General features: G+C 48.5%; 7 protein-coding genes across 7 annotated transcripts; 4 read left to right on the top strand and 3 right to left on the bottom strand.

Moving 5' to 3' along the window:
* Positions 1 to 476: 476 nt before the first annotated feature.
* On the top strand, positions 477 to 4,335 carry EI90DRAFT_2988811 (uncharacterized protein). Its single transcript, XM_039056052.1, has 5 exons — positions 477 to 1,016; positions 1,095 to 1,522; positions 1,609 to 1,687; positions 1,801 to 2,019; positions 2,073 to 4,335. Exons 1-5 carry the CDS (start codon positions 918 to 920, stop codon positions 4,140 to 4,142), a joined length of 2,895 nt encoding a protein of 964 aa, XP_038922934.1. The 5' UTR covers positions 477 to 917; the 3' UTR covers positions 4,143 to 4,335.
* Positions 4,336 to 4,477: 142 nt separating this feature from the next.
* On the top strand, positions 4,478 to 6,226 carry EI90DRAFT_3278882 (heme peroxidase). Its single transcript, XM_039066634.1, has 10 exons — positions 4,478 to 4,553; positions 4,599 to 4,843; positions 4,910 to 4,991; positions 5,081 to 5,234; positions 5,305 to 5,324; positions 5,397 to 5,510; positions 5,576 to 5,641; positions 5,699 to 5,831; positions 5,895 to 5,995; positions 6,054 to 6,226. The coding sequence occupies exons 1-10, from the start codon at positions 4,483 to 4,485 to the stop codon at positions 6,160 to 6,162; spliced, it is 1,095 nt and encodes a 364-aa protein (XP_038922933.1). The 5' UTR covers positions 4,478 to 4,482; the 3' UTR covers positions 6,163 to 6,226.
* Positions 6,227 to 7,487: 1,261 nt separating this feature from the next.
* On the bottom strand, positions 7,488 to 8,022 carry EI90DRAFT_3011792 (uncharacterized protein; the record flags this gene model as incomplete). The annotated part of the gene is made up of 2 exons (XM_039056510.1): positions 7,488 to 7,829; positions 7,963 to 8,022. The coding sequence occupies 2 exons, from the start codon at positions 8,020 to 8,022 to the stop codon at positions 7,488 to 7,490; spliced, it is 402 nt and encodes a 133-aa protein (XP_038922932.1).
* Positions 8,023 to 8,316: 294 nt separating this feature from the next.
* Positions 8,317 to 9,431, top strand: EI90DRAFT_3116241 (uncharacterized protein; the record flags this gene model as incomplete). The annotated part of the gene is made up of 3 exons (XM_039062872.1): positions 8,317 to 8,664; positions 8,725 to 8,876; positions 8,945 to 9,431. The coding sequence occupies 3 exons, from the start codon at positions 8,317 to 8,319 to the stop codon at positions 9,429 to 9,431; spliced, it is 987 nt and encodes a 328-aa protein (XP_038922931.1).
* A 45-nt stretch (positions 9,432 to 9,476) lies between these two features.
* On the top strand, positions 9,477 to 9,923 carry EI90DRAFT_3116240 (uncharacterized protein; the record flags this gene model as incomplete). The annotated part of the gene is made up of 1 exon (XM_039062871.1): positions 9,477 to 9,923. The coding sequence occupies one exon, from the start codon at positions 9,477 to 9,479 to the stop codon at positions 9,921 to 9,923; it is 447 nt and encodes a 148-aa protein (XP_038922930.1).
* A 998-nt stretch (positions 9,924 to 10,921) lies between these two features.
* EI90DRAFT_3143636 (TLC domain-containing protein) lies at positions 10,922 to 12,225 on the bottom strand (the record flags this gene model as incomplete). Its single annotated transcript, XM_039065041.1, has 5 exons — positions 10,922 to 11,254; positions 11,312 to 11,602; positions 11,680 to 11,744; positions 11,819 to 11,852; positions 12,010 to 12,225. The coding sequence occupies 5 exons, from the start codon at positions 12,223 to 12,225 to the stop codon at positions 10,922 to 10,924; spliced, it is 939 nt and encodes a 312-aa protein (XP_038922929.1).
* Positions 12,226 to 12,550: 325 nt separating this feature from the next.
* On the bottom strand, positions 12,551 to 17,461 carry EI90DRAFT_3150340 (RNA dependent RNA polymerase-domain-containing protein; the record flags this gene model as incomplete). The annotated part of the gene is made up of 20 exons (XM_039065650.1): positions 17,345 to 17,461; positions 17,123 to 17,267; positions 16,643 to 17,035; positions 16,548 to 16,583; positions 15,960 to 16,493; positions 15,509 to 15,903; positions 15,359 to 15,458; positions 15,230 to 15,304; positions 15,100 to 15,182; positions 14,426 to 15,044; positions 14,328 to 14,373; positions 14,213 to 14,270; positions 14,142 to 14,162; positions 14,065 to 14,085; positions 13,664 to 14,016; positions 13,585 to 13,595; positions 13,482 to 13,533; positions 13,194 to 13,431; positions 12,750 to 13,138; positions 12,551 to 12,689 (listed from the first exon to the last, which is right to left on the bottom strand). Exons 1-20 carry the CDS (start codon positions 17,351 to 17,353, stop codon positions 12,551 to 12,553), a joined length of 3,717 nt encoding a protein of 1,238 aa, XP_038922928.1. The 5' UTR covers positions 17,354 to 17,461.
* Positions 17,462 to 26,769: the final 9,308 nt, after the last annotated feature.

Genomic DNA, 26,769 nt, shown 5'->3' with positions numbered 1-26,769 from the left:
ATAATACGATGACCGCTTATCCTAGATTCCCAAGAGCGGAAGCAAAGCAATTTGGCGTGTATCGGAGTGTTTCGGGTCAGGCCCATGGAAATTCTTTCAATATCAGGATTGATAGGAACGTTGGCTGTCGCCCGTGCTTGCCAAACCGCTGCCGCACGTTGCTTTTTTTGCAATCGATTAACTGCGTGCGATTGAACAGGTCGACATAAACATTCTCGCTCATAGTCGTGATAGTCAGTGCTTTTCGCGACATCAAGTGAAAATGCATGTAAACTTGTCCATCATTTGGAATGATGAACGGTGAGAATGATTAGGAAGTCCGAATTCGAAGCTGGGGAAGTCAAAATGTTGAACACACTGGGCACTGCAAACTGATGCACGTTTTTGGTCATTTGGCGCTGAAATGTCGTTTGGTGACGCGAACTGAATTAAAAATTGAAGAATGCCTCCGATTGAGTTCATCAAAGAAAAGATGTCGGGAAGATCGTACTCACCACCAGGTATAAATCTACTGCTTTCCTTCAACGGCCGGATGATGATCAGACCCTTTCACCCTCTATCCCTGCACCGAAGGAAGGCAGCAAACGTGTGAGACCGTACCCGTGCAAGGACCAAGTTACTTCATCTGCTACTCGAGCATCTCCACTTGATCCAGTCACGATAGTTCGCTTTTTCTTAAGCATACAATATCCATCTCGGACAATTTCATTGACAACGTGAGGGTTACGGCTCCGTGCCATTTGTGGACCTCGCAGTTTTTTGCGGAACTGTTCAAAAGGCAATTCGTATTGCGCTCAAGCCCCGATTCAATCAGCTAGTGGTTCTCGGTTTCTGTTCAGTTGTTGACTCGGCCTGGCTTCAGGTGTCTGCATTGAAGGAAGAAGGTATCCATTTCAGGGCACACTTTCATTTCTATCATGGAAGAACTCCCGCCTCCCTTGTCTTCAACGTGGCCTGTGCCTTTGGAGAATATTGAGCAAAATCAACGTTGGGCAGAGGATGCCGACCGCAGTCAGGTAATTTCAAATCTTCACGGATTCGGTCATGTTGCCAATTTCACGGTTTTTTTATTGCAAACCACATCATATTCACAGGCCCTAATAAGTGACTTGAGTCAGCGGCAGCTGCGCTCGTTCACTGCTTCGGAATTACAGGCGGCCGCCGTTACCCCTCCTGCCAATGGCGCCTCGTTCCTGGCGGCTCCGGTTCCTTTTCCTCTTGCCACAGATACAGGAGTCACCCACGTCACTGCCGCCCCTGCCCCTCTTCACAATAACCCTCCAGAATTCGTCCCAACTACGCCACGAATTGACTCTTCGAGCCTTCTCGCCATGCCCCATCACGTTGACCCATTGCAGATTGTCTTGAGTGAGGACAACCTGATTTGTCGAGGGGTTGGTTCCAGTATGGACGATGCGCTCCTTTCTGGCAACTTGGTACTCAACTTGGCCGAGTCGACAAGCATCAAGGAGATCAACATGCAGTTTATTGGCAAAGTGACGCTACCAGTTGGCGAGGCGCTGTAAGGTTCTCTCTCTACGCAGGGTTGGGGTTCTCCCGGCGGCTATACTCTTGGCATGTCCACTAAGCGTCTCTATGCTTTTACAGGCCTTCTGTTGCTCAGCCCACATCCCATACGATATATACGCATAGCTGGACCTTCATGGAGCACAAGCATACGATCAGGGTAAGCCTCAGAACTCGGCCTCAAGCGCTCATACAATCTCATCAAATTGTGCTACAATGCCTGCTCTATTCATTCAATTCAATATGATGCTCGGCTGTCTTGGCAAATGGCAGGAAGGAAGACAGGTATTTCCCTTTCAGCACTTGGTACCTGCTTCTCTGCCGGCAAGCATGAGTATTCCTCGTGCCGGTGTCGACGTTTCCTACGCACTGCGTGCAACTGCGGTTCGATCGTCGTCGTTCCATTCTAATTGGACGGCTGTGCGACCCGTTTACCTTATGCGGATGTTTGATCCTGAAGCTATCGAGTTCGGCCAGGTCATGGAAGTGGAGGTGAGTTCAATTGAGTGCATTTCACCATATCCTCTGAAAACAGTCGTCTTTAGAATACATGGCCTGGGAAGATCACATATTCCCTCCTCATACCACACAAAGCGTTCGCCGTAGGAGATACGATCCCTACGCTTGTAAAGTTCCAGCCTATCTCAAAGGGCGTTTCCGTGAAGTCCATCGATATTGAGCTGAAGGAGCGTGTGTCTGCGAGATGGAAGAATCGCCAGTCCAGTACTTTGACAATTATGTCACACGCGAAGTACGAGGTAAGGGATGGCAAAGCAGTTAAAGTCCAACAGGGAGGGCATGTTCGTTTCGCGTCGATTGTTTCTTGTCGTACCCAGCCACCATATCAATCGCTAATGCCCATGGGATCGACGAGCGCAGATCACTCTAGCGAGAGTTCTTCCAGCGGGTCGAGACACCTTCGCTCTCGAAGTTCATCCTTCAGAGGCTTACTGGGATTCCGCTCGCATTCATCGGGGCATGTTTCTGCGCTTAGCTCTATCATTCAAGGAGCCTCTCCTATGGTTTCTGCTTCCGCTAACCGGAGGAGAGGCGGTACGGACCGGACGTTCAGCCTGAACACAATGTTTGGCGGAGAAATCGGGAGTACTGAGAATGAAGATTCGCCATCACCCTCTGGTGAAATCCCTAGTGGATCCCCTCGTATTGGGGAACATGCTTCCTCCCAGCCACTTCCGTCTCCCGAGACCCAGCATATCTCATCGCCTGCCGAATCTCCTCCCTTGGCTTCCCCGCTGGATGAAGTGCCAGTTTCATGCGTCGGCGAGTCAGATCTTGAGACGACACTATTTCTCCACCTGACGTCGGGTGTATCCCCTTCGCAATCCTCCCCATTTTCCCATGCTGCTAACCCGACAAACATTCTTAATCCTATTGCCATATCCCACAAGATCATCTTCAGCGTACTCATTTCCAACCTGGATGGACATACATCTGAGTTGAAGTGTTCACTCCCCTTACATATACTCGATGCTCGGTTGTTGAGAGGGGCGAGAGCCGCGACTCGTACGACGCGGAATTTACTCCTTGGAAATGGCGAAGGTGCTGAAGAAGGGTTGGTAGGCGAGGACGAAGGGGAAGAGGTGGTCGAGCTGCCGAGTTACAACGAACATATCCTTGACCGCGTGGCGAACGCTTCGCTGGAAGCTGGGATTGGGGGAAATGGGAGGCGGCGAGCTAGAAATGTAGCAACAAATCCGTTGAGGTCAGCACCTTCTCCTGTTGGTGCGCCTGCTTCGAACTTCGTGTCATCGACTGGAGGCTTCTTTGGGCCACACCCCTCCTCGTCGTATGATAATTCCAGTCGTGCGTCTCCGTCAGCATCTGTACCGAGATCGCCTGCGCGGTCAAGGAAGTCCTCATTTGAGGAAGCGCAAGGATTACACCAGGATCGTGATCCTCTCGAATTTGATCAGGAACTGATGCTCTCGCTTGGGGAGGCAGCTAATTCAGTGAGGTATGGTGATAGGAGTGGCGTTGGATGGGGGAGCAATTATGCCAGCCCTTCGACTAGTCGAATGGGCAGCCGGGCAAATAGTCGTGCGGGTAGTCCGGAGCCCCCCGACGAACATCATGTCCACCCGTCACACGGTCGACATCATCCCCACTCGACGGCATCCACTGCCTCGAGCTCGACCACTGCAAGGGGTTTGTTCCACCTCAAGCCCTTCTCCAGCCTAACTAGGTTAGGCGGCCAGAAAAAGGGCAAAGAAAGGGATAGGGATCGGCAGTCTTGTTCTTCCCCACCTTCCCCCACGCGCTCTTCAGCTCTAAGCCCCTCTGGCAATGCCGCTGATGATGAATGTGGGCCTCACTATCACTCACACATCAATCTTTTGAGTCGTGTTCCGTCATATGGTATCTCATCACGTGGCTTTTTGGGTGGTGGACCCCCACCTCTGACGTTTTACCGCGATTTACCGAGTTATGATCAGTCGGAGAGTGCAAGCTCTAGCGCTCATCCGGTATCATCGTTTTCACCTGGTACTCGTAGTACTGTGCTGGACCGCAGTCGGAGTGAGGCGTGTATCGATGCTTTGCGAGCCACTGGCACTCCTGTAGCTGGGACCCAGCCGCAGACTCCTCGAACTCCATGATTCGCCTCTTATAATTTTTCTCGGCCTCGTTTTGTTAGTAACAGACTTTGATCCCCAACTTATATTTGCTCCTGCCCCGCTTTCATCTGTGCAGGCAGTTCCAACCGATTCTGATCCCACCGACATTAATAAAGTGCACATAACATTATCACATTATACGCTGTAATAATCGAGTGTAAAATCTCTGTTGCTGCAACTCGCAAATTTCAATTTTGAATTCTGAAAGTTCTGGATCACATGTCCAAGATCGGCACTCACACCTTGTTCCCCCAGTACTTTGCCGAAGTTCAATCTTTGTATACGCAAGACAGTGAGAAGTGCATCCTCCGAAACGCCCGCCATGTCATTTTCTGTCATCCGCAGAGCTGCAGGGCTTAACCTGCGCGGCACCGCCCTTCGTGCACGTCCCCAGTCAACTGTGCTACGCACCTCCGTGCGTTGGAACACTACTGGGAGTGGCGCCCCTCCTCCAAAGTCGGGCAGTAACACTTTCCTCTACAGCGTTATCGGTGCTGCTGCTCTTGCTGGTGCTGGATATTACGTCTATACATCCCAAGACGATACTGCACGAAGCGCCAAATCAACGTTGAAAGAAGGTTCACAAATTGCCAAGTCGCTGGCCAACTACGTCCCTACGAAGGAGGATTATCAAAAGGTTTACAACAAGGTTGCTCACATTCTTGATGTTGATGATTACGATGGTATGTGATGGGGGAGGGCGCGAGCGTCATGCATATTTTGGCTGAAAGATGAATCGTGTGAATAAGATGGAAGCTTTGGACCTGTCCTTGTTCGTTTGGCCTGGCACGCTAGTGGCACGTACGACAAAGATACTAAGACTGGCGGAAGGTATGTAGAAACTTTTTGAATGGATGATCTCGGCAGATTAAGCACCCCCCACATTGCCACGTTCCATGAACGCGAATGCCATCAATTAGCAATTATGCTACCATGCGCTTCGAGCCGGAATCCCTGCATGCTGCCAACAACGGTTTGGATGTAGCCCGTAAAGTTTTAGAGCCTATCAAGCAAGAGTTCCCTTGGATTTCTTATGGTGATCTTTGGACCTTGGCTGGTGTTGCTGCTGTTCAGGTATGTTGTTCTGGCCGTGATTGATCGGATATATTGGGATGCTGAATGTTCTTCTTTGTGGTCTTCTCAGGAAATGCAAGGGCCTCATATGTACGGACATTCGGACATTTCTTCCCTCTGTTTTTCTGTGTGACTGAGATTCTTTGGCCTTCTTCCTATCAGCCCCTGGAGACCTGGACGGGTTGATGGCTTCACGAAGGATTCTCCTCCTGATGGACGCCTCCCGGATGCATCGAAGAGCCAGGATCACATCCGTGCTATCTTCTACCGAATGGGGTAAGCACTTGTCAAGACCCCCCCCCCCCCCTTAGCCTTTTTGCTCAATTAATCTTCGAATTTAGCTTCAACGATCAGGAGATCGTTGCTCTTATTGGTGCTCACGCTTTGGGACGCTGCCATCCGAATCGGTAGGCCCCTGCTTTGGTTGTCTCAAGTGCGTTCATTGATTCGATTTCCGTTTGCAGCTCAGAGTTTGAGGGTCCTTGGACTTTCTCACCTACAACTTTCACTAATGACTTTTTCACCCTCTTGGCCAACGAGAAATGGCAGTGGCGCAAGTGGAGCGGACCTAAGCAGTACGAAGACTCGAAAACGAAGGCAAGTGATTTGCACGTTCTCTTGTTCCATATTGGACAGACACTGAAGAGTTGTATGCTGTAGACGCTCATGATGTTGCCTACGGACTACGCTCTCATCCAAGACAAGAAGTTCCGCGAGTGGGTGTACAAGTATGCCAAGAGCCAAGACGAATTCTTCAAGGAGTATGTGGCTTGCATTGAGATCCATCAGGTTATGTAGCTAACCTGATGTTTGTGATAGCTTCTCCAAGGCGTTTGCGACTCTCCTTGAGCTCGGTGTTCCTACTGCTCAATTCACAACCTCAGAGCCATGGATTTTGAAGACGCTGGACGAACAAAAGAGTGGCTGAGCAATGCAACCAAGCAGTCAAATGTTGTTACCGCACGGCTGGCGAATACTAAAGTGGATCTGCTCAATGTTTTTCTCTTTTCTGTGCATCTAGTTGGAACATAATATGATATTTTTTTTCGACTCCTGATGAGCATATAAACATTCTGTCCTGTATATTTACCCTCATCATCACATGGTGGTCGTCACAAGGACTAGTACGGCTGCTTTTCGTGTGAATTTCTCTTGCCAAGTCGGCTCCAAGCTTGCTGATCGGGCATTGATGTCCGTTGTACAAGCAAGCAAGGTGTCTCTATAGTGGATGTCCGTCTGAGCCTCGGCGTTGTGCTGATATTTGAGTGTCTCAGAAATGAGCATGTGATCAGTTTGATGGCCCTCCTAATTTCGAGACGAATAATCATATGTATTAGAATAGAATGAAAACAATTAAGGGGGTTTCTCACGGTTTTGCCAAATAATATTCATCAATTGTATGCCGTGACCTGGGATCACTGTCTCAATACATTTGGCAACTGGATTTGCGTCCCTCTCCTTTGATCCATCTTTTTTTGATTTCACCACTTGACCCGGGTCACATGTACTTGTATAATGTCTCTCCCTCTCCATCTTGGCACTCTCTCCAAACACAAAGTCCGAATGGCAGCCATCGGATATTCGTGAGCTTGCTGCATGCTGCCCACCTGTACAAGTGGGACGAAAAAGTTGGCTAGTTGTGTGTCTCGGCCTTTTCACCTTCCCTGTCTCGGTCGGAGCGCCGTCTACATCTCCAGCCTGCGGACAGGCGCTGGGCGCGCCTGTCGTCGTCCTGATGCGCCGCCTGCTGGGTTTGCAACCTAGGTTATCAACTCGAATCCCCGAAATCTTCATCGATACATGCTACACAGACATCGCCGATGGTGTAGCATGGGGTTGTTCGCTCAGAGACGAACAACAAAGGCGTTGACTCGGATCTAATCAAGAACTAGCATCTACATAAACTACTCGCCTGGGAGGCCGGTGAAAGGCAATCCTCTCAGTTCGATGCTCTCAGTGTGAGCTCATGCGTGTGCTCGAAAATGCCCGTACCACGTACACTTCCTTTCAGGTGTATGAATGCGTTTGACTTGGCTCAAATTTCCAAAATAGGAAGTCGATCCTCCTGTCAAGCAGGTCCGGTCCATCGGCGGAAATGGATTGTTATGCACTTCACGTAACCCTTTGGTGCATCCCTGCAATCCCTGTAGCAATAAAATTGCTCCGTTAATCGATTCTGCCTAAAAGCATTTCTCCCGCTTTGAGCTCGTGGAGGTTACGTTTTTTCCCTCCAAGCAATCCTGTGTCCATTGATTATAATGCAGCGTTCAAGGTCTCAAGCTGCTTGACTACCCCGAATGGCTCCCGTTCCCCTGCTGTCTTGAAGGCCAGACGGAGGATAGAAGTCGGGACCATCATGCGTCCGAGAGATCTGTGCAATACAACTTGGCTTCGAAGGGGGAACCCTATACGAACGTTCTTCCAAGACCTCAACACTGATCCCATCACCATGTGGACGTACATGCCTTCTATTGGACTAGTGGCTGATCCGTTGGGGCCCCACTCTTTAGGCAAGTGCCGGCACAGCTTACCTCGGCTTCCCCTCTCGATCTCTGTGCGGTTGGTCCCGCCGAACAAGGCAATTGAACTGATGAACTTATCCCAATCATTTCAACACCCCCAACCCCCGTGTGGTTGACGGGATCTAGTGTCTGGGGACCCTTTGATAAACGCTCCCGTTGGGTTCTTCAGATAAGCCGTTGAAGCCGCAGAACCGCAACCAACGCACGACCCCGACACTAGATTCGCGTCGCAAGGCAATGACACCAAGCTTCCAAGCTCCACTCATGAAGTGCCTCAATAACTCGCACAGCCATTCAATTTGGTCAGGGCCATCACCCGGCTAGCAACCAGTGCGTGCCCTTCCTACTTTCGAGTCATTCTAGGAGAGTCTGATTTTATGCTTTTGGCTGCTTGAGGTTCGCAGATTGACTGTCAAGCTTTTGAGGTCATTACGCTGGGTAAAAATAGATAATGAGGCGCGGTGATCACGTGAGCAATGACTGAATGATTCTTTCCACGCTTGCCCTGAAGCTTCGCAACCAGTTTTTGTTGCGCATAATAACGGAGAATTAGGATGCGTATGTTTCGTGGGCGATCGACCGACCAGGAAAAGGAAAAGGAGAAGGAGAAGGACCGTCCCCAGAAGAAGACCATGCCTAGGCCTGGTGGTGGCCGGGTTTCGCGGTCGACGGCGCCAGTCAGTCGAGCTCAACGAGCGAGGAGCGCTTCTACCCCGCGTACCCCTACTTCAGTGACAGGATCATCGGGCCAATCCGCTAGGCCATCTTCACCAACATCCTCCTTTTTCCCGCCACCTGTTCCCCGTTTACTGGCATCACCTTCACCTTCGAATTGGAGCGTCCTATTGGCGCCACCACGGCCCTCGCAACCCGCTTCCGAATACCCTGGGAGTGTTTCAGGAGAATTTGTGCGTCCAGTTTTGTTTACTTGTAGTACAATCCTTGGAAACTAACGAGTGGGGGCCTAGACGCGCTATCTTAGTGGTACTAGGTCGATCGTATCCTCAGGCTCGTCACAAGTTGCTGCTTCAGGGACTCTCGTAGATCAGGATAAAAAGGTTTCGGGAATGAGGCGAAAGATGGAACGGCTGAATGCGACAGCTGAAGAGTCGACTTACAGGTTCGTCGTCACACACTGACTTTGGTGGTGACGATGCAGATACTGACCTTCTCTCCTGATTCGATTAGTGTCACTCAGTACAAAGAGCCTTTCGTTCCGCAGGCCGTCAATCCTCAATTCCCAGTACTTTATGCGCCTCCCCAACATCTCGTAGATGTTTTTGCAGACTTCAACGTTGACATTGCCCAATTTTGTACCGGTGTTGCCGAATGGACTCTAAAGAACTGGCCATTCGAGGATGATATCGAAGTGCCGTCCACTGGGGATGTCAGTAATTTAACACTCTTGAAGAATGCTTTTCCCGAGGGGAATGCCGTCCCGTCGATGATTCTGTCTAAAAGGAATTCTCCTCGGCCTTTGGAGGATGTGATTGATTATGGACTACGTTCCATTATCTCGAGGGCTCTCTATGATGAGATCTTGGAGCCTTTTCATCCGTCCCTTTCTTTAAGAGTCGGAGGGGAAGAAGGAACGAAACGCTCGCAATATTTGAAGAGCATCTACTATTCGATCCTTTACGATGGCGAGTTCTATCTGTTTCCTTTCTTACGATGAGCAATCCTTACGTTGGAGATGGTTTTACCAGAAAATGACGTTTCAATGATACATTGGAAGGCTGGAACGTTCAAGTCACTCGAAAGTCTAACTGGCGACGAGTTTCAGGCATCCTTCGTTGACGACGTCCTACGCACGCTCACGGATAAACACATTATGCCCCTCCTCCAAGCCATCTTCGGCGACCGAACTAACAACCCTCCTATTGATCTGGAACCTATCCGTCCCGTCATTCAAATGGCTTACGAATGGAACAAAGTAGTGAAGAGCGTAGTACCTCCAATCGATTTTCGTCCGTTCGTTTTTCCCAATGCTGGTCACTTCAACGCGGAGGATATGGATTATTATGAGAAACCTATCAAGGCGGCTAGGACGAGGGTGATCGTTTGCGCTGGGTCCATTGGACTCAAGTTGCACGATTCTGAATGTCCGGAAGGACGCGTTTTGCAGAAGGTGATGGTCTTGACGCCGCAAAATTATGGGGACAACTGATCTTTAAGTATCGAGACAATGGTTCAAAAAGAGAAAGGCTTGGTTGTGGCCCTAAAAAGTGGACCGCGACGTGCGCGCTTCATTGTTAGAATCATCGTCGAAAAAGCTTTCTATTGTTCCTGTTCTGCTCCATTTTTTTCTTTTCTTTTCATACCTGGTTGGGGGGGCGTCGATCTTTTTTTTTTTGTATGTACATAATCTCACCCCGCGTGTATTTATGTTGTACATACTGGTTTTGTGTGTCTGATTTTTCCCGGGCTAGCTTGTGGTAGTACATGTGTATTCCTATATACGTGCTGTGGTCGATTAATCTATTTTAAGTTCACTTGAGGTATGGATCGCGCTGGTGATTAATTCTTTTCGATATCAGCCATCAAGATATGTCCAAACAGTTATCTTCTCGCACTCACTCGGCATAGATATAGAGCCCGGGGGAAGTCACGAACGCAGCCGCGCGCGGCGTGCCTCCCATTAATACTCCGTCGAGCTGAGCACGCTGCAGAGAGTGCCCTGCACTTGAGCTTTCAATGCCAAAACCGTCTCGCAAGCTTGCATGGCTAATATGGAACGACCAGTAGTACTCTTAAGTAACTAGCCCAAGAGGTGAAGCGTGATATGTCTATCCACTCCCCCTATACAAGATACATGCTATTGACTCATTCAAGATCGATGGTGTTCTGCGATACAGGTGATCTCAACTCGATAACCGAACCCCTAGTTAAGGTGAAAAAAAAAACAATCTCCAGATTTTCCTGTTTCAGGCTCTGGCTCTCCCACGACAGAGCGACCAAAATGAAACCAAGGGGATATGTATCAGTCATTAAATGAGTCGTTATGGTTATGTAGATAAAGCACCAGATAACTACAGGCAACGATCGCCTTCTCTACGACTTTTTGGCATGCCGAACGCGGGAGGTCGATTCTGATGAGTCTGTCTCGTCACTAACAAGCGTATATAAGCCACGGCTACATCCTGAAAGCGACAGATGATATTACTCTTACCTAGTCATTTCATCATCGCTTCTTGTATCTTCCGCACCCCTACCCAGGATAACACCATACGCAACTTTGCACGCCATCCCAAACCAAATAGTTAGAAGCACTTGGAGGATCCAGAGACTAGAGGCAAAGAATATCCAGCCTTTATGTGTAGCGTATCGTTTTGCTGCGGGGTTCCAAACGAGATCCAGTTTAACTGGCATATCTATCGTCACAGCCCATGCAATACGGGGGAAGAGGATTTGACGTGTTACGAGCCATGATATCAGGAAGATGGCGAAGATCACGTCTGGAGCGAGCGGGATGGAGAGATACTTCGACATCTTTGCGAGCTGAACGCGTATTCATCTTGATGAAAGACTTCCACATACAGAGAATTCTGTACTCACGGGCAAGAGAATATCACACCAATCAAGGATGAAAAGGATCTCCCCCCCAACCCGCGTGAAATTGGTCAAATAACTTACTACCATCAACAACACTGTAACGATGTGATGAGTGAACATCTGCATATGATCTTTCCGTCTCTCTTCGACATTGAGAATAATGACTTGTGTGGAGTAGAAGGTGAGACCGACTAGATAGTAGAATTTAACGGGGCCGGGAATAGGGATATGTGGGTATAAGGTCCAGTACAAGTCCGTCTCCAGAATTGTCTTATATATCGTGGCATGGACCCACTGTGCAAAACAGGTAGAGTGAGCACAGGCGAGTTAGCCCACATTACGAGATACGTACGAAAGGTGGAACGACATACCAAACCTAATAGCCAAGCATGCGAATAATAAAGGAATGCAAATCCTTGCTCCGCGAAACGAGTCGCTGTCCTCTGTCGAGTCTTCTCCGCCTTGCGTAACTCCTTCCCGGAACGTTTCATCACATTCTGCCTCACGGACTCGTCGGTGCACTTTTCGGACGCGTCAACGCGTGCTCTTCGCGGATAGAGCACATTTTCGACAGCCCTGGAACAACTACCGGCCGACTCATGTTTGCGTCCTTCAGTTGGCTGAGTGACGTCCAATGTTCCATTAGAGATTAGTTGGGCAGCAAACATCTTGGAGGGCGGCGGTATCCACCATAAAGCCACTTTACGCAATAGCCGCATAGTTATCCACCTGAGGACGATGAATAACAGACTCCAGCCAACAACAAACAGAAAGTCTTGATTGCCGGGCGTGTAATATCGAGACCAGAGAGCAGACTGGGACGAGGCTGCATTCCGAGGATTTATGGAGTGGGACAGGAAGAAGTAAGGTCGTAACGAAGCGGGGAAGTAGGCGTTGCCAAAAGCAGAAATAGACATGGAGGATGAAGCGTTCCAGGCGGAGGGAACTGAGCCTTATTCGCTCAAAACGGTACAGATACGGCGAATTCGGCCACTGCTCCCTGACTTGTCGAGCACGAGCTGACGACGGTCGGGAACGATCAATACCTCCAACTCAGAAAAGTGGTTCAACTGCGGAAGCAACAATACGTGAATGACTCATTTGGGCCTCATCCATCATGATCCAATACAAGTAATATATGGACACAAGAGTAATACAGGCCGGTGGTTATCCAGGAATGAAATCAATAGAATGGGAGACCCACACGAGGTAGATACGTGGAACAAGAAAGAACAACGATGATCAAAGAGCCATGAGAAGCTTCATTGTGCTGCGATGCAAAACAAAGAGGTCGGCGAATTCACGAGTGATCGTAGAGTGCGTAAGCGTGCTTGAAGCTTTGATTGCCGCGATGTCACGGAAGGCTATATCGAACGGAAAGCTGCAGTCAAGGGTCGACCGTTAGTAGTTTCAACTATAGACACGTAATCCAGCGACATACTCTGTCCCATGATTTCGACGGGGATGCTCCTCCAGGTCATATACGTAACAATACGAGGCTGCTACCCTCTTTACTTCCGATTCACTGAATGCAACGCTGTTGATCTTGGTTAAGGAGGACACATATTGGGAAGACACGTCTCGAACTTTGGCTTGACGTTCAGCGGTCGATAGCCGCCGCTGATGGAATCTCAAGTAGAGAGCTCGAGCATCCTTCACTGCGTCTTCGATCTGGCGAAGCGCAAACTGCATAGCATCTTGACCATACTGTTCCGACCATCGTCGGGCTCGATCCTTTGCATCCTCGTAAGGCCGAGTCAAATCTTTGTCCAACCAGTGGCGCTTGTCTGCCTTTTCTTGACGAGAATCCCACGCCTTGAGAAGCTCTCCCTGGAAGACAGAGTGTGAAACGGGTCGAAGTGATGTTGAAATGATTGCACCAAACCTGGATCTTCTGGCCCGTATCGTATAGTTTCTTAATGATATCCTCTCCAAGCTGGGGGGATCGCTGGACCTCGACCCTCTGTAATTGACTATCGGTAATGGCGAAAGACCCTTTTTTTTCGGCCACTTTCTTCTGCAGATGAGGAATGTGGTAGCGCTCGTACTTCCTAAGGTCCGCTTCGAAGACCTGTTTCCGGACTCTCAGACCAGACTTGGCGCCATCAAGGCAAGTGCAGAACCTCCAGAGGTCACAGATTAGATGGCATTGATTGTCTGTGGGAGCACGCACATTTGGGCAAGCCGCACGGTCTCATGATGATCATAGCCAAGTCGAAATGCCGCTACGGATCACGTTTGTCAAGCAAGTTAACACCACCGCCGCAATTGCGTACTTTTTTCGTGCCTGGGCGTGAGTGTCGTTGTTGTGAAATCTTTAGTTGTTAACAAGCAAAGGTCGGTCATGACACACACATAATTGAATACCGGCCAACAACCGAAGGGTCAGAGAGTGCGGAGAGCAAATATTTCTGCGCCTTTCTCGCTTGGCTCTCCGGATGTTTCTCTCCATCAGTTTCCTCCAGGAAAGTTGTTACTTTTTTGGGTTCAGTTTCAAAATTCCGCTTTTCGAAATCCGCTGGCGGGTCTGCCCGACAAGTCTTGGCATTCTCAAAATCGCTGACGATCTCGGGCTGCCAGATAAGAAGCACTGTGTCGCCGTCGTAGTCACCACCACCAAGTAGGCTCATGGGGGATCGATCACCCTTTGTCGAAAAGATGATAACGTCCAGGTAATCACGCAACTGCATGCAGTTGACCGCTTCGAACTAGCTGAATGTGTCGGCATAAGCGCAGGACAAAGGGCTGCCACGAACTTTCTGGACATCTGATGCTACCTTTTACCATCGTTAAGTGAAGACGAAACGTCGAGCCAAATGCGAATGGAACATACTTTGCAGGGGTGTCTCGTAGCCTGTTTATGTGATGTTAGAACCATCTTGAGTTGAATCATGATGAACGCACTAGCACTGGCCCGAGTACCGTGTCTCGCCAATGTCCATCCGAATCCAGCCAGGGCGTGCTGTCGGAAAGAGTATCCAATATCAACAATCTATCTCACAGTGGCACCTCATCTCACCTAGAGCGGCAGAATACTTCTCCGGGCTCGAGAATTCCCAAAGGATCTTCGCATGCAAATTACTCCTTAAAAAAGGCCTCGGAACCTGCATCACTCACCCGGCACCGCAAGGCCTTCAGCTGACAGTGGGACTCCAACTTTATAGCGATCAATATACTGGCCTATAACACCAGACATAATGACTCGCAATTTCATTGCCAAATTTGGTTGAGTCTTTGGATTGAAGCCGGCAGCGAGGAATGCAAGCACCATCTCGCCCAGCGTCATTTGCCCAGCTGTATTCTCGTCTTCGTCAACATCCGGCACCTCAGCGTCCGAGCCCTTCTCCACACCGAGACCAAAGGCCCGCGCGGCTCCCAACGCCTCACGTCTTGCCCTCATACGAATTATATGCTCCGTTTCGCAGACCGCATCCCATAGCTTCAGCATTGCGAGATCGCCTTCCCAATCAGCAAGCTTCTTATACTCCGTATGTAGCCCATTACAATATAACGAATTGAGAGCCGCCGTCTTCACGCCGCCATAGCTCAAGCAACTCAGGACTTCTTTTGAAAGTCTAGCTGGAAGTCCGAGGCGGGCTGGTTGAAGTAAATCCAGCGCAAACTGGGAAACGTCGCACGGGGTCTCAGGGCGATTATGAATCTTCTTCTGTGAATCACGGAACCACAGCATTGGCTCGTCAGTGCTGTTGAAGCTGGGATCTGGGTGCAAAAGGTACTTGTGCACACATTTCATCAGTTTGATCATCGGTATCAGAAGGGAAACACCATACCAAGCCTTTGGTTCCCCCAAAGCGGCCTTGAACGACCACAGGGATGGTGACGAGATTGCAACGTTGCCGAATGATGTTGGCCACTAGCGGTAACCGTCAACAATCATAGTATCGCATAGTGGATACTCACATGCGCGATTCATGAACCCGCACCCATCAGTGAAGATTAGGTGAGAGGGAGTTTTCTCTTCACCTGAATGTCGCTCTAACATGGCTGATTGGTCAATAAACTTGACTTTCATTAGGGGACGAACCATACCGATATCTGGAAGTCGTTTTACGTTTTTGGGATCTATGTGACACACAGGCACCGACGTCGAAAAAGCCAGTGCAAAGCGAGCCGCATATTTCGTCATCGACTTTGGGCACTCACATTAAAAAACATATCATGAAAAAATAAATACGATACCTGTTTTTGATTCAAACGAAGAGGGTTATGCCATTCGAGAAACTCGGAAAGGCTGAGGCGGCCATTAGAGCTCAGATGGCTTGGGAGCATTCCTGCAGTCGAAGTGTGCGATGGCATGAAGTCCCCTGTTTCAACGAGATACACCGTGGCTTCCTTGGCGTAAACTGCCTGAAAAACCTTGCCACTAAAGACGAACGAGTGCGAAAAGAATTCGGTTAGCCGGTTCGTTGCCTGGCGTACGATAGAGTCTCGGATGGAGACCGAGATCACACGACGTGAACCATAGAAACGAGAGACCCGGTGCGATCGCCCTATTTCAAGTTTTTCAGGTTGAAATGCATACTTTTTGTCTCGTCGCGACGTGGGTTCCGAAGAGAGACGGAACTTTTGGACAACTCGAAAAACAACCAATGAATCCACCGTACCCAAGACAAATCACTGGATCACCTACCTTTCCCACCATACCATGGGAGCGCTTGACCCTGGGACCTACTGACACCAAGTCGTGCCAACTCGCATGTTTTGATATCTAATTCTTCCCGGTCTAGCTCGACAAACGGGTCTTGGGATGTATCCCCAGGCTCAACGAGGTGCATTTCAAGTTCATTTATGAGCTTAGAGTTTTCCGACAGCTCAGCGTCACCCATTGCAGGTGCGTTAAGAAAAGCCGCGCAGACTTTGGAAAAATTTCTGGCTGTGATGTTGGAGATATGTCCTTCTGAGCGACGGGCATGCTTGTCCAGAAAGTGAAATATTTGACACCATTGGGAAAACGTTGGGTGCTCTTTTTGTGCCATGTTGTACCGCCAGGTTTCGTATTGGACAGCCCAAGGGAGCTTGTGCCTTGTCATTTGGTTTTGAAGCTCGCAATAGGAAGGGATATCTTTAGACCCTATAATAAAATGACCATCGGACAAGAAACATGATGGAGACCCTTTCTGAACTGCTGAGGAATCAGGCTGGGACGGCGGGGCGATAACTGCTCCTAAATTACGGCGCGAGTGAACTTTCAAGCTGGAGGGCTGGAAGGATGACATACTTTCGGAATCGCTCCCAGAGGAGCCAGGGACGGTATCTTGGAAAGAGGGAACTCAGGCACAATTGGAAGGTGCTACTACTGCCACGCAGACTCACCATCGGATGCTAGATTTTCAGGTGGTGTCGGAGACTGGAGCTCAGCGGGCGTGGGTGCAGGGTGCGGCGATTCGCTGACATCAGAGCCACGACGGACTGGACTGAGGGATCCTGCCGACTCCATACCATCGGCCTCCTGTTGGAACAGCTCGCGAAGACGTTCTGTCCTTTGGCGAGTGGCTTCAGGTGACCTTGCAGGCTTCCCAAGAGCTTTGCTCGGGGAACCATCGGCCTGCGACTTACCGGACTCGTTATAGAGAGAGTAAACGAGCTTCGCGCGGATCTCTCTTGCCTGATTTTTGCGAGGCGTCTCTGGGACTGTAGCCACTATCGGGATAGTGTTGAGATTCATACTGTGAAGATCTTCAGCGGGCAACACACTTGGGGAGTTTCCTTGATGGCACGGATGTGATCAAGGCGCAAGAGCGCATGAGACACGTGTCAGTAACTGCATCTCAGCCGCCACGGCAGGCGGCTTACCAGAGGAAAGTCTTGAGCGTTTATGATGGGAGCCGTCAGATGATGGATTTGACGTTTTTATTCGGCCCCGGGGTCGACGCGCTCGGGGAGGGAGAACGTCGTAGCGAAACGGGCCAGGGGAGTCGAGGGACGAATCTTCTTCGTCCTGATGCGTTGTTTCCGATGGAATCCCAATTCAGTCAACGGGCATGGGCGATGGCGGCCCAGATTGGCAAGATTTACCTTGGACATCCTGAAGAAACCGGAATTAGTGAGAGTCACTCGACGGGCGCTATGCAAAACGACGGCTGATAGAGTTCAAATTACATGTCAACCTGCCAAAGTTAGCGCCAAGCGTTTACGAAATTATTGTCCACGTGACTGGACTTCGCCAACACCGAGCCTGACCAAAGACACTCCATATCTTCGCAACCAGATGAGTCACACACTTGCGGTTTTTTGGGAAAGGCTCGCACTTTGATCCTTCAGATATCTCTCCAGCCGATAACCATGATTCTCATCCTTTATAAATATAGGTTTGACATCCCCCTCGTTTTTCTCAGCAACGGCTGGGTGGAATGGGATGATGATAAATCTATCTTAATACCCCGCGGCCTCGTGATGTCGTGGCAGTGCGGCTGTCCCGTCGATACACCGTAGCGTACATAAAGGGGACTTTCTATACATGATGTGTGGGTAGTCCGGTTGGTATCGTCTGGTGTCAGTGATCCTCGGGTTATGTGGTGTCGGTGGGTATTGTCGAGGTGTTGATAAAAGAAATAGAAAATAAGGAAATAATTTATTGTGTTCATCTCGCCCGTCTCTTCCTCTCCTCCGCCATTGCTTCGTTCTGTGCTTTCGTGGTCTCTCGTCTACCCGGCTGTCCGGGTTCCTGGGGTCGTGTTCCTCTCCGCGTGGCGGCCGTTGGTCTGGTGTTTGTCACCTGTTCTGGACTTTTTGATGAAGGACGCAAGTCTTTCAATGCCTTTCACTTTTCCTACGAGGGTGTGGAACCTGGTCTGGTTGCCGTGTCCAAGTAGGTGTCTGTGTCTGTACACTCGGGGGCATTCCGCTAAAATGTGGGTCCTCATCTGTGTGGGTTTGCCGCATTGGCACCCTTTGCTCTCCGTTGTTATGCTGAATCGGTGGTAGTATTCGCCGATGTGGGCATGTCCTGTGCGGAATTGTAGGACTCGGCTGAATGTCTTTCTGTCGAGGTTGCTGAAACGTTTGGTGGGTTTTAGCTTTGGTGCGAGTTGGTTTGCTTTGTAGAAGCCCGATCTCGGGGAGTTCGGGGTGTTTACCCAGCGGTGTGTCCAGGCTTCGGCCATCTCTCTCTTGCGTAGGCTTTCTATGTATGAGAGGGATTTGAAGTTTGGGTGGGCTGGCCTGAGGCGGGCACCGTCTTTGGCTAGTTGGTCTGCTCTCTCGTTGCCCGGTATGCCGAGGTGTCCTGGGCACCAATGTAGAGCAATTTTGACGTCCTCGAACTCAGTGAGGATTTTGCAGATTGTCCTTCTGAATTCTCTGGCCAGTTCCTGCGCTTTGTGTGGTTTTCCCTGGAAAACGCGATTCAGTGCACCCGTGTTGTCTGCGTATATGACAATGCGCGAGGGTTTAATGGTGACGTTACCGTCATCCAGGGTTCGTCGGATGTTGACTGCGGCTGTCTTTAGGCCCATCACCTCCGTGTCGTAGGCTACGACATGTTCGCCCATGGCACCTTTCTCTTCAAATATGGCCTTGCTGCAGTGGTATCCTACTGTGCCATATCCGGTTTTGGTCCTTCCGTCTTCTTTGTATCGGGAGCCGTCCGAGTATACAAAGAGGAGGTCTGGGTCGTCTTCGCATTCGGTGGTGAATGCCAGGTGGTCATCGGCCCATTCCTGTTTGAATGAGTTGCCGGGTGTGTTGGGTGGGGTGAAGAGTTGGATGCGTTCGGAGATGTCGTATTCAGATAAATCCCATGGGCTTTTGAGGAGGGGGTTGATCCTCTCTGTCCCTGGGAGAATGTGGTTGGTGATCCGGGTGATGCAAGTGGAGAAGTGCTTCCGCGGGTCCGTCTTGTATTTTTTCTGGGGGTTGAACACTGGGAGGGGTGGTGGGGTTGGTGAGTCTTCTCTGGTGTGGGTACAGTCGGTTGATTATCGGGTGGTTGTCTGGGAGGCAGGCTAGTCGGGTCGCTTCCATTTCCATCCTGTATTCAAGGTAGATGTCGATGGGTGGAATGGAGGCCTCTATTTCCATGGCATTGATGTTGGTTGTGTGGAATGCTCCAGTTAGCATTCTCAGGCATTTGTTCTGTAGGGTGGATAGAGTTCTGAGTATCAGTCCGGACTTTGAGCGCCAGAATATGGGGAGCTCATATAGTGCGATTGGGAGGATGGCACCTATGTACATCTGGCGCAGATGTGTCTGGTGTAGTCCTCTCTCCAAGTTGCCGAGCATTCTCAGTGCATGGGCCGCACTCGCAGCCTTCGTGGCTGTCTTCTTGATGTGCTCTGTAAATTTGAGCTGTGGGTCGAACCAGATACCTAGGTATCTCATCAGGTTGGAGGGGTTGATTGTTCTGGTTGTGCCCTCCATGTTTGTGGGTATGGTGACTGCCGGGCCTGGGCCTGCATTTCTGCCGGTCCTGGACTTGGTGAAGTGCATTAGATCGTTCTTCACCTGGTCAGTTTTTAAGCCTCTTTCCTTCAGCCAGCCGTGGGCTACTGTGAAGGCCATCTGGACCACACTTCGGCTCTAGATGGGGCTGAGGCTGCCAGCGAGCTGTCGTCTACATAGAGTGTTAGTGGTGCGAGTTTTATTAGTCCTTTTTTGTTATGGAAATGGGAATTTCCCATTTTAGACTCTTATGGGTTCTGTATCACATGATTTGTATAGTAATTAAGTTTAACCAATCAACAATTACCAAAAAACCCGCTGTGCTAACATCTGTGAAACCACCTGTAAAACCTATGAACCACCTCACCTCCACTTTCCACTTTCCTGCGCCAAGAACGGACGAAAATGGGCGCCTCCGGCCCCATTTTTGTAACATTTTTTGTATTGTATGTTTAGCTCTGGGTCTGTATCCAGTTTCTTTAAGGTTTCCTCCATGACAGCTTTGCACATTGGGGGTGTGAAGAATGCAGTGAGGATTGGGGATATGCAAGAACCCTGCGGAACACCTGTTGTGATTGGTTTGAGTTCTTCATGTTTGCCATCAAGGCAGATGGCTGCCTTTCTGTCTGACAGGAAGCTGTGTGTCCATTTCACTATGGGGATGGGGATGTGGAGTTTCCTCATAGTGTTAATGAGGTGCGAGTGGGGGATGAAGTCAAAGAATCCTGTGATATTGAAGGTGAGCATTGTGACCACTTTGTTGTGGTTCCATGCAGCCTCTATGTCGTGTGTGATCGTGAGTAGGGCATCTTGCGCTGACCTGCCCGGTAGTCCCCCATACTGTGTGTTGGGGAAGAGCTGGTGCTTTGCTGCCAGGAAGGCAAGTCTCCGTGCCTGGATTCTTTCTAAGGCTTTGCCTGATACTTCTAGGAGCTGTATGAGTCTGTAGGACTGGGGGAGCATGTAGTCTCTGTTTGGTTTCTGCAGGGCCACTGCGATGGCGGTTCTCCAGATTTTGGGGTGGTAACCCGAGTTGGCACATAGTCTCAGTAGGTGATATATTTCATTCTCCATTGTTTTCCATGCCCAGCACCATGCTTGGCCTGTCAGGCCTGAGATTCCTGGTGCATTTAGTTGGGCAGCTGTGAATATGGCATCACAGATTTCTCTCTTAGTTATGCTGACATATTCCATGTCTTCGTTGTGGGGGGTAAGATTGATTGTTGGGGTATTTGGCAGTGGTGGTGGTTGGGGGAAAAGGTTTTCATGTAGTATGGTGCATTTATCTTTGTGGTTTACTGCCGGGTGGTCTGTACCATTCCTTATTGGAGGGGAAATGTATGTCCTTTGGCTTTTTGTCCATTTATGGAAGTCCCACATGTTGCCCAAGTTGGCTTCTTCTGTTAGTTTATGGTAGTATTCCTGTTTGGCTTTTCTGATTTGTGTGTGTATGTCCTTCTGTAGGGATTTATACTTTTCCTGCAAGGTACACCGATGGGCGGTTGAAGTCCTTCACCCATCCTCTTAGTGAGTCTCTGGTTTGTCTCATTTCACAGTATGACTTAGTTAGGTCCTCATTCCACCAGGGTTTCGAGGCCTTGCTGGGGCGTCTGAGTGGAACGGATTTTGCGGCAGCATTTTCCACTATTTTGTGGATAATGGCCGTTGCTTCTTCTAGTTCTTCGGGCAGGGCTGTGTGCTGGTTCTCATTGAGTAGGTTGCCCTTTAGGCTTTCTACTTTTTGATTTTCACAGGTTATCTCTTCTTTCAGTGCTTTGGTGAATTCTTCTTCACTTGCATGTTTCCAGTTTAGTTTGGATTCACAGGGGTTGGCAACCTCCTCTCTGGGCGGGCCTATTTGGAATATTGTGGCATGGTGGTCCAATAGACAACCAATTTCTGTGTTGATGTAGTGGCCAGATATGGCCCTGGCACCACTGGCTGCTGAGTTTGCAAAGTGTCAGGGGACGGATCCTGGGTCCCCATGACCCCTCTCTATGGCCCACAGGCTAACCTGTAACAGCAGCCCATCTCAGGGCATAACACTACTGTGGGTAAGAAAGTGAGAAGAAGGTTAACTTCTCACTTTCCCACAGTGGCCCGATATGGCGAAAACTTCCGGGGATACCCGGAAGTCACATGAGGTGGGATCCGGGGTCGGATCATGCGGTGCGCGGAGTGTGCGGCGCAGGAAGTGCGCGGGAAGTGGAGCGGGTCCGGACGCGGGTCCGGGTCCGGGCTAAGTCAGGGTATGTGCCCTGACATCACCCTCCCTCTAAGCCACTTCGCCCCGAAGTGGCCCTAGTCCCCAGGTAACCCATCCCTCAAGTGGTTAGAACAAAGCAAAACAAAAAAGCGGAGGTGGGAGCGGGAGCGGGGGATAGTGTAGGGGTGGAAGTATAAAACTATTCTAAGTTAAAAAAGCGGTGAAAAAATAAAAGTTAAGTTAAAAAAAATTAAAGTAGTTGTCCATCGCCGCATATGCAGCGCTCCCCTAAGACTTGCCAGAAAAAATTTCGGGTCCCTCAGCACCCTCCATTGTCTGCTCGCGACTCAGCGACCTCCAGCCTGCATCCCTCATCCCATGATGCCCCAGCTGCAGTCGTGTCGTCCCCATGATCGCGTCCGGCCTCGGGGCTGTGCCCGCTTCGGGTATGGAGGGTGGTCGTGCAGCACTTGACCTCCGGGCTGCGCTCCTCCGGGTATGCAGGGACGGGGGTGTGGTAACGCCGAGGTAGCAGCGATAGTGGGAGAGTCCCAGGGGATCCAGCAGGGTCTACACCCCGCTCCCCACCCTCCCTCTAATGCCACTTCGCCCCGAAGTGGCTAAACCTCAAAAACCCCCTCTCCCCCCTCCTCTGCGCATGGTGGTCCGTTGCCTAGGACACTGGGCTCCTCTTCAGGGGTGGATGGGGAAAGTATGGAAAGGAAAAAAAATTTTCGGGGTGGGTAGCGGGTGTGTGGTAAAGATAATAATCGGGCCCGATACTGGGCCATGCGGGGTCGCGTGTGGAAAACAACTCTCCCCCAAGTGCATCTTGCGCACTGGGGAGTCCGGGTGCGTGGACAGTGGGGCTACCTGACGTGGGCTGAGCACCACCCTCCCTCTGTGCCGCTGTAGGAGAAATAACGGCCACACTATGGAAACCCATTATGAAAATATGCCAGATAAATCACAAAACCTCATACGACAAGTAGATATGAGAACATAGAAGGACCTGAATTTTAACGAATTTTACGAATTTTTACGAATTATTACGACTATACACGATAAATCGAAAGAAAGAAAAATAACAAAAATACTTCAAGCTTACCATCAACGAGACGGAATTCTCGGGGGAATTTATAGCAAATATTAAACCAAGAATTAGGACAATCGACCAAGATTTGACTATAAAAATAATCAGAGAACCTCCACGGAAACTACTTTCCCACGTCCGCACACATAGCAAGGATGGAAGTACCACGGAACAAAGATTCCTCAGGAACTAATGCAAAAGTCAAAGTCGTGTTTATAATAGGAAATGTAGATGTCACCCAAACGGAACCAATGAGAGTAATTATAGGGGAAACTACCCATAAACGACGGAGATATGACTAAAACTCCTGCAAAACGAGGACAATGTCTAAAAAGCAAGCGCGAAGATTAACTAGTAACGACCGAGACAAGCTTGATAGCCCATTAGAAAGGAAAGGATCTACTCTTAATCCTCCCAAATTTCCATAATAAAAGGATCATGCGTTAATGAGAAATCCAATAACGGGAATAGCGACATCAAAAGTCCGAGCTCAGGGACAAGACGATGATTGCGTAGGATCCATAATTAAAACATACAACGAAATTTACACGGAAAATATGAAAAATAGGAAACTATAGTTATGCAAATTCTCAGCCCAAACGGTCCAGCCGTTGTGAAGTTATACCCATGGCGGGAATATAGGAATCCGCATCATGTGTAATGACACGTGAGGGTGGCGATGCGCAGGGAACCGGCCGTCGGAACCGAGATCCGCACTTCGGCAGATCGCGAAGACCAATTTCCGTCCAAATAAGGAAGAGCCCGGTCAAAACAAAGCACGAAAGGTGCAAAACAACCTTAGATCATGAGGGAAAAATCTGAAATAAATCACAGAAGCCCATATGAAAGAAATAAACACCCGCGCATATCATAAATCCCGAACAACTAAACGAAAACGGCTCCCGCATACGAACAACTATGGGAACGACACACGTGATTACCGAATGTGCGCGCGAAACTTTGCTAACTCAACGAATACAGGGAAATAGGACACAACCTTAGTACCATTGGAAAGGTGGGAATAAATGGAAATTTATGATACCAAGAACGTGAGAAAACATCCAGAAATGAATGAGATACAAGGACATGAAGTTAGAAACCTGAAAACATGCGGGAAGACAGCTTCAAGAGGTCTAGAGCCCTAAATAAAATACATAAAAATATGATATCTTCGAGGACGACCTACTATAACAACGAACAATACATATGGAGGATTAGGATGTGATAATACAAAAGGGAATCAGGGAATATGAACGAAATTCACGAAAACTACTAAACTACGACGGACCATGGCGGGAATTTTAGGGAACGATGTTCTAATGAAGTAGAGAGCTATAACACATTCGTTTGAGTAATTCTTGATTACTAGCAACTTTTTCTTTCAGTTTTAAACCTGAATAATTCACTCATTTATCATTTCAGTCTCATTTTAACTAAAATGTCACTAAATAAAATTGGAATAAATCAGCTGAAGGTCTCAGCACAGTCGCACGCATAGTAATGCGAGGTTTGAATTCAGTATGACCGAGTCATAGCGAACTTAATGGGAAATATGGGGAATTTGAAATAGGGAACTGCGGCAAATGCGGCGCAGACAAATTCTAATTAACCATTAAAATAGCTTAGGCGAGGAAGGACAATAAGGATTCCAGGCGCAGTCTGACCGCAGTAGACCGCAGTTCAGCGCAGCAAAGCGCAGCGGAACTATAGCGTGAAAATTTCACTTTTTATTCAGTTTGAGAAAAATACACTGTAAATAAATCCTGTAAATAGAAGGTAGAGCGTGAAAAAGGAAGGCGACCCAAGGAGTATAAAAGGGAGACCCTTTCTGCGACCTTTCGCCCCCCTCAGAGAAGTAAGAAAATAGAGTATTATTTTTCTCAAGCATTTCTGGTTGTCACTCCAGTGCGAAAAAGTGATATACAGTTAAGATTGCCACTGTAGTAAAAGGCAGCAATTAAGGAGAGAAATATTAAGTAGATATTTCAACAGGAGAGCTGGTTAACACTCCAGATTTCAAAGTGTAAACACAAAACAGTTATTTTGCTACTGTTAAAACAAGCAATAAAATAAAGACAAAAATAAAACGAACTCAAGGGACACTCCAGACACCATCCAAATTCATTAACTGAATAGAATCTTTGAAACTTCACCAAGTAGAAGATTAAATTCAAGTTTAAATCCAAATTAAACAACGCTACACAAAATTACACCTAGACAAATTAATAAATTTCAATAAAGAAACAGCTCCGCAGGGCTCGGTTTATCTGTAAGTCAATTCCCAGGAACTTTAAAACTAACCCATAAAAATAGAATTAGCCAAAACACTCGGATTGGTACTATATTTACAATAAACAACACTAGTACACTTCCCCATCCTAACTAAAGAACCAGGGAACAGCTTGGTGGTGGTCTCGTTTGAACCTCCCAACTGACCTTCCTTCGTTCTCTCCTTCACCGCATTCCCAAGCGGTCACAGCAGGGGACCTTGGGCTCCTTCGTCAGCTCCTATCCTTCCCCTCTCATGTCCATCCTCCATCGAAATCCAAACATAAAACTCTCTCCTGGGTGCCCGGTGTAGGAGAAATAATATTCAAAGAATAAAACAATGATCTATCAGAATAGTCAACGAACAGGTGACAAGTTCAGACGTTTAACAGATCTCATGATCTTTATGAGACTGGACAGACATTAGAAGATCATTATAAAATATCTACACCCATGTAGTATGAGATTTAATCTACTACAATCATGCCTAGAACTTGACATAGGTGTAATATTCAAAGAATATATCCCTACAACAAGAAAATAGCACATAGATGGCAGAATAAGAAGGAACATTGGGAAAGAAATGTAAATATCTCGGGAACCAGTAAACTTTTGACTGTAATCTTTTTACCATCTGGAAGGACTGTTTCTTAACTTTATCCACGGTTTTGTTTCATTCTAAAAGCTTCAAAACTGACGGAGATATCGCTCAAACGGCGAAACACCTTATAATTCATATATATTTATTTGCTAATTCTTACAAAAGGTAATGTGACTCAAGGGAAATATATTGGCGCCCGGAAGTCTGGCGGACCGAATACCATATGATAGAGTATTCCCCGGCGCGGGCGGACAGTTTTTGATCGCATCAGAAGAGGAGAAAATGCTAAAAAACCGGATCTTGTATATTTTCCCATGATTCATCAAAACTTTTTGATTTTAAGCCCAAATAAATCGGAACAAAGGAATGATTGATGATCTGGATCTCGGATCATAAGCATGAAGTGATTCAGAAGTCCGCAGATCAGTTAATTAATTGGGAAGGCTCTAGAACATTAGTAATGATGTGGCTTCACAAAAAGGGGTCAATTAGAGAACAGTCTAGAAAGTTCCTTTATAGCCGAGTCATTTCTAAAGATAACCGTTCGTAATTAAGGCGGTGTAGAGCATAGCTTCAGCGCTACAAGATCCCGCTGAGATCGGCCCAAAAGACAAAGAAATGAATTACTTATTGCTGAGTCATGTCCTAAGTCCATTATTAAGCTTACACAGCCCAACCCCCTATATCATTCTAGAACTATCTATAATACAAATGTAGCACATGTAACTAGTGCGAGGCGTGGGAGTAGAGAGGCCTCTGAAAAGCATAAAAGGCCACCGCTTCTGCCCCCTCTCAAACCTCAGGTAGAAATAAAAGTTTAATTCTCCTCACCAGTGGTTGGTTCGTTTGCTCCAAAAGATAAAAGCAAATATTAGTTGTTAGCTAATATAAAA

The sequence above is a fragment of the Cantharellus anzutake genome (genome assembly GCF_015039405.1).
Source record: "Cantharellus anzutake strain C23 chromosome Unknown EI90scaffold_3, whole genome shotgun sequence".
In the NCBI taxonomy this organism is placed as follows: Eukaryota; Fungi; Basidiomycota; class Agaricomycetes; order Cantharellales; family Hydnaceae; genus Cantharellus; species Cantharellus anzutake.
This window is presented reverse-complemented; position numbering and strand designations above follow the sequence as displayed.

What these genes read in the sequence shown, in the direction of transcription:
- EI90DRAFT_2988811 (XM_039056052.1), top strand. Translation starts at nt 918, where the DNA reads ATGGAAGAACTCCCGCCTCCCTTGTCTTCAACGTGGCCTGTGCCTTTG. An exon ending in AGCACAAGCATACGATCAGG is followed by an intron (nt 1,688 to 1,800) that starts GTAAGCCTCAGA and finishes GGCAAATGGCAG; the next exon opens with GAAGGAAGACAGGTATTTCC. An exon ending in GCCAGGTCATGGAAGTGGAG is followed by an intron (nt 2,020 to 2,072) that starts GTGAGTTCAATT and finishes AGTCGTCTTTAG; the next exon opens with AATACATGGCCTGGGAAGAT.
- EI90DRAFT_3278882 (XM_039066634.1), top strand. Translation starts at nt 4,483, where the DNA reads ATGTCATTTTCTGTCATCCGCAGAGCTGCAGGGCTTAACCTGCGCGGC. An exon ending in TGATGTTGATGATTACGATG is followed by an intron (nt 4,844 to 4,909) that starts GTATGTGATGGG and finishes CGTGTGAATAAG; the next exon opens with ATGGAAGCTTTGGACCTGTC. An exon ending in CTGGTGTTGCTGCTGTTCAG is followed by an intron (nt 5,235 to 5,304) that starts GTATGTTGTTCT and finishes TGGTCTTCTCAG; the next exon opens with GAAATGCAAGGGCCTCATAT.